At 41.1% G+C, this 2,522-nt stretch overlaps 1 protein-coding gene across 10 annotated transcripts in view; it reads left to right on the top strand.

Moving 5' to 3' along the window:
• Positions 1–2,522, top strand: part of LOC122561838 (protein TASOR 2-like) — a 98,934-nt gene that overhangs the window by 39,437 nt on the left and 56,975 nt on the right. For 9 of the 10 annotated variants that reach the window (XM_043714066.1, XM_043714067.1, XM_043714070.1 and 6 more), the window contains one exon: positions 481–577. In XM_043714066.1, the coding sequence (XP_043570001.1) occupies positions 481–577 (97 nt within the window). Of the gene's footprint in view, positions 1–480; positions 578–1,906; positions 2,037–2,522 lie in introns of those variants that run through there. The other variant, XM_043714075.1, reaches the window with a different exon arrangement.

Below are 2,522 nucleotides of genomic sequence, written 5' to 3'. Positions count from 1 at the left end.
CCTTCTTCACTATCCTATCTACCTGCGACTCCACTTTCAAGGAGCTATGAACCTGCACTCCAAGGTCTCTTTGTTCAGCAACACTCCCTAGACCTTACCATTAAGTGTATAAGTCCTGCTAAGATTTGATTTCCCAAAATGCAGCACCTCGCATTTATCTGAATTAAACTCCATTGACCAAAGACCTGTTCCCCCATTATACTTTCAATGTAATCTTTTCATTTTGATTTTAAATATTCTAAGCACTAAATATTTAGCCTGCTGTAGTATATACTTAATTTTAATCAATTCAACTTTTAAATTCTAAAATTAAACATGTGGATTATTGGATGAGACTATATATCCTTTCCTTGTGTTTTTGTTTCCACCATTCTTTTGGTTATCTGGAGTGTGATACACAAGTGGTTGACCTGTTTATATGAAGCTCTGTTTTACAAGCATCCTTATTGGGTTGAACATTAACAATTTATTTTTTGGCAGTGGAGTACTATCCTTGGAAAGGACAACTCGCCATCAAAGGCAAAGTGATCAGTGTAGCTCTGAAATCAAATGGCAGTCCATTGATGCCGGTCGTTTTGTAAGTCTGCACTTTTGATCTTTTATCATTCCCTACCTAAACCTCTGCCTCCCTCTCCTTCAGGACTGTTCTTAAAACATATATTTGCCTTAATGTCATCTTACATGGCTTCTACATTTATTTTGTTGTACTCCCGCGAAGTACTTTGGGGTTCTATCACTTTATATACATTACATAAATGCATGTTATGGTATTTGTCTATCCATTTTGATTCAGTGTTCTATTTAAGGGTGTGGAGCAAACCCTGTTTGTTTTTTTTAATTGGGAAATTGCTATCAGGATCCATATTGGATATATTACCTGATTCTCATTGCCTCACACTAAACGAAAACCTTTGGCTGTGAGGGACAGGCAATTTTATCTCTTGGCTCTGGTAGAAGTGGGTACTGCAGATGCTGAAGATTAGAGTCAAGTTTAGAGTGATGCTGGAAAAGCACAGCAGATCAGGCAGCATCCGATGAAGGGCTTTTGCCCAAAACATCGGTTTTCCTGCTTCTCGGATGCTGCCTGACCTGCTGTGCTTTTCCAGCAACACACTAATCCTGACTCTTATCTCTTGGCTTTGCAGAGCCACAGTATAAATACTTGCCGAGGAATTGATTAATATTGATGAACTGCTGCTTATAGGGCACCTCCTGAAGTCTTTTATTTTTGTCCCTGGGGTGTCATGTCCTTTCTATTAAGTACTTTCTCTTGCTCCACCATTTTATCTAAAAAAAAATAGTTTTAGGATGCAGGCATTGCTGACAGGGCAGGTACTCATTGCTTATCCCTAATTGCTCTTGAGGGGGTGATCTCCTTGCTTGAGCTGCTGTAGTCCATGCTGTGTAGGCACATCCACAATTTTTTTGTTTTCTGTCGCAATTTCAAAGAACTGAGTGGCCTGCAAGGCCATTTTTAAAATACTCTTTCATCAAATGTGGATGTCACTGGCAATGCCAGAATTTTTGCCCAGCCGTAATTGCACTTGGACTGACTGGTTTAAGAGGTCATTTTAGGAGGGCAGTTAACAGTCATCTTCATTGCTATGGGTCTGGAGTCACATGTAGGCCAGACCAGGTAACGGTGGCAGAGTTCCTTCCCTAATGATACTCGTGCGCTAGATGGGAGAGAACAATACTTGATGATCGTGACCAAGAAACTTGAAACTATGACTGAGACTTGCTTTATATTCCAGAAACATTAATTAAATTTAAATTCCAAACAACTACTGTAGAAGCATTTGAGCCTGTGGCCACAGAGTCTTAGCTGGGGTTTCTGGATTATGATGTTGTGACCATTACATTGTCTTTTCAGGGGCCAGTGCTGTAGATCTGGAACCAGACTCGGACATACATTGATGAACCAGCTGGGATTTTCATGAGGAAATCTGGAATAAAAAGCTAGTCTCTCATAATTAATTGATATTAACTTTCTCCGGCTGCCATGGTGGGATATGTTCACCAAAACATTAGCTCAGGTCTCTGTATATCCACTCTATAGTAACATTATCAGTCGAAAGTAGCTTTACCGGTTTATATTAATAATAACGGTGCATAGTAAATTACTGATTTACAGTAACATTATCAGACCTATAATAACATTAGCATTCCTTTAATAACATTAACAGTACATGGTAACATTACTGGTCTATAGTAACCTTACCAGTCTATAATACCGAACAACCCAAATGGCCTCTTTCTTCAAAGACCGCAATTTCCCCACCGATGTGGTTGACGATGCTGTCCACCGCATCTCCTCCACTTCCCGCACCTCTGCCCTTGTACCTTGCCCCTCCAATCGCCACCAGGACAGAAGGTCCTCACCTTCCACCCCACCAACCTCCGGATACATCGTATCATCCTCCGTCATTTCCGCCACCTCCAAACAGACCCCACCACCAGGGATATATTTTCCTCCCCACCCCTATCAGCGTTCCGGAGAGACCACTCACTCTGCGACTCCC

Source organism: Chiloscyllium plagiosum, chromosome 23 (genome assembly GCF_004010195.1).
Source record: "Chiloscyllium plagiosum isolate BGI_BamShark_2017 chromosome 23, ASM401019v2, whole genome shotgun sequence".
NCBI classification, from domain to species: Eukaryota; Metazoa; Chordata; class Chondrichthyes; order Orectolobiformes; family Hemiscylliidae; genus Chiloscyllium; species Chiloscyllium plagiosum.
Note: the sequence above shows the minus strand (reverse complement) of the source record. Positions and strands in the feature narration are given on the sequence as shown.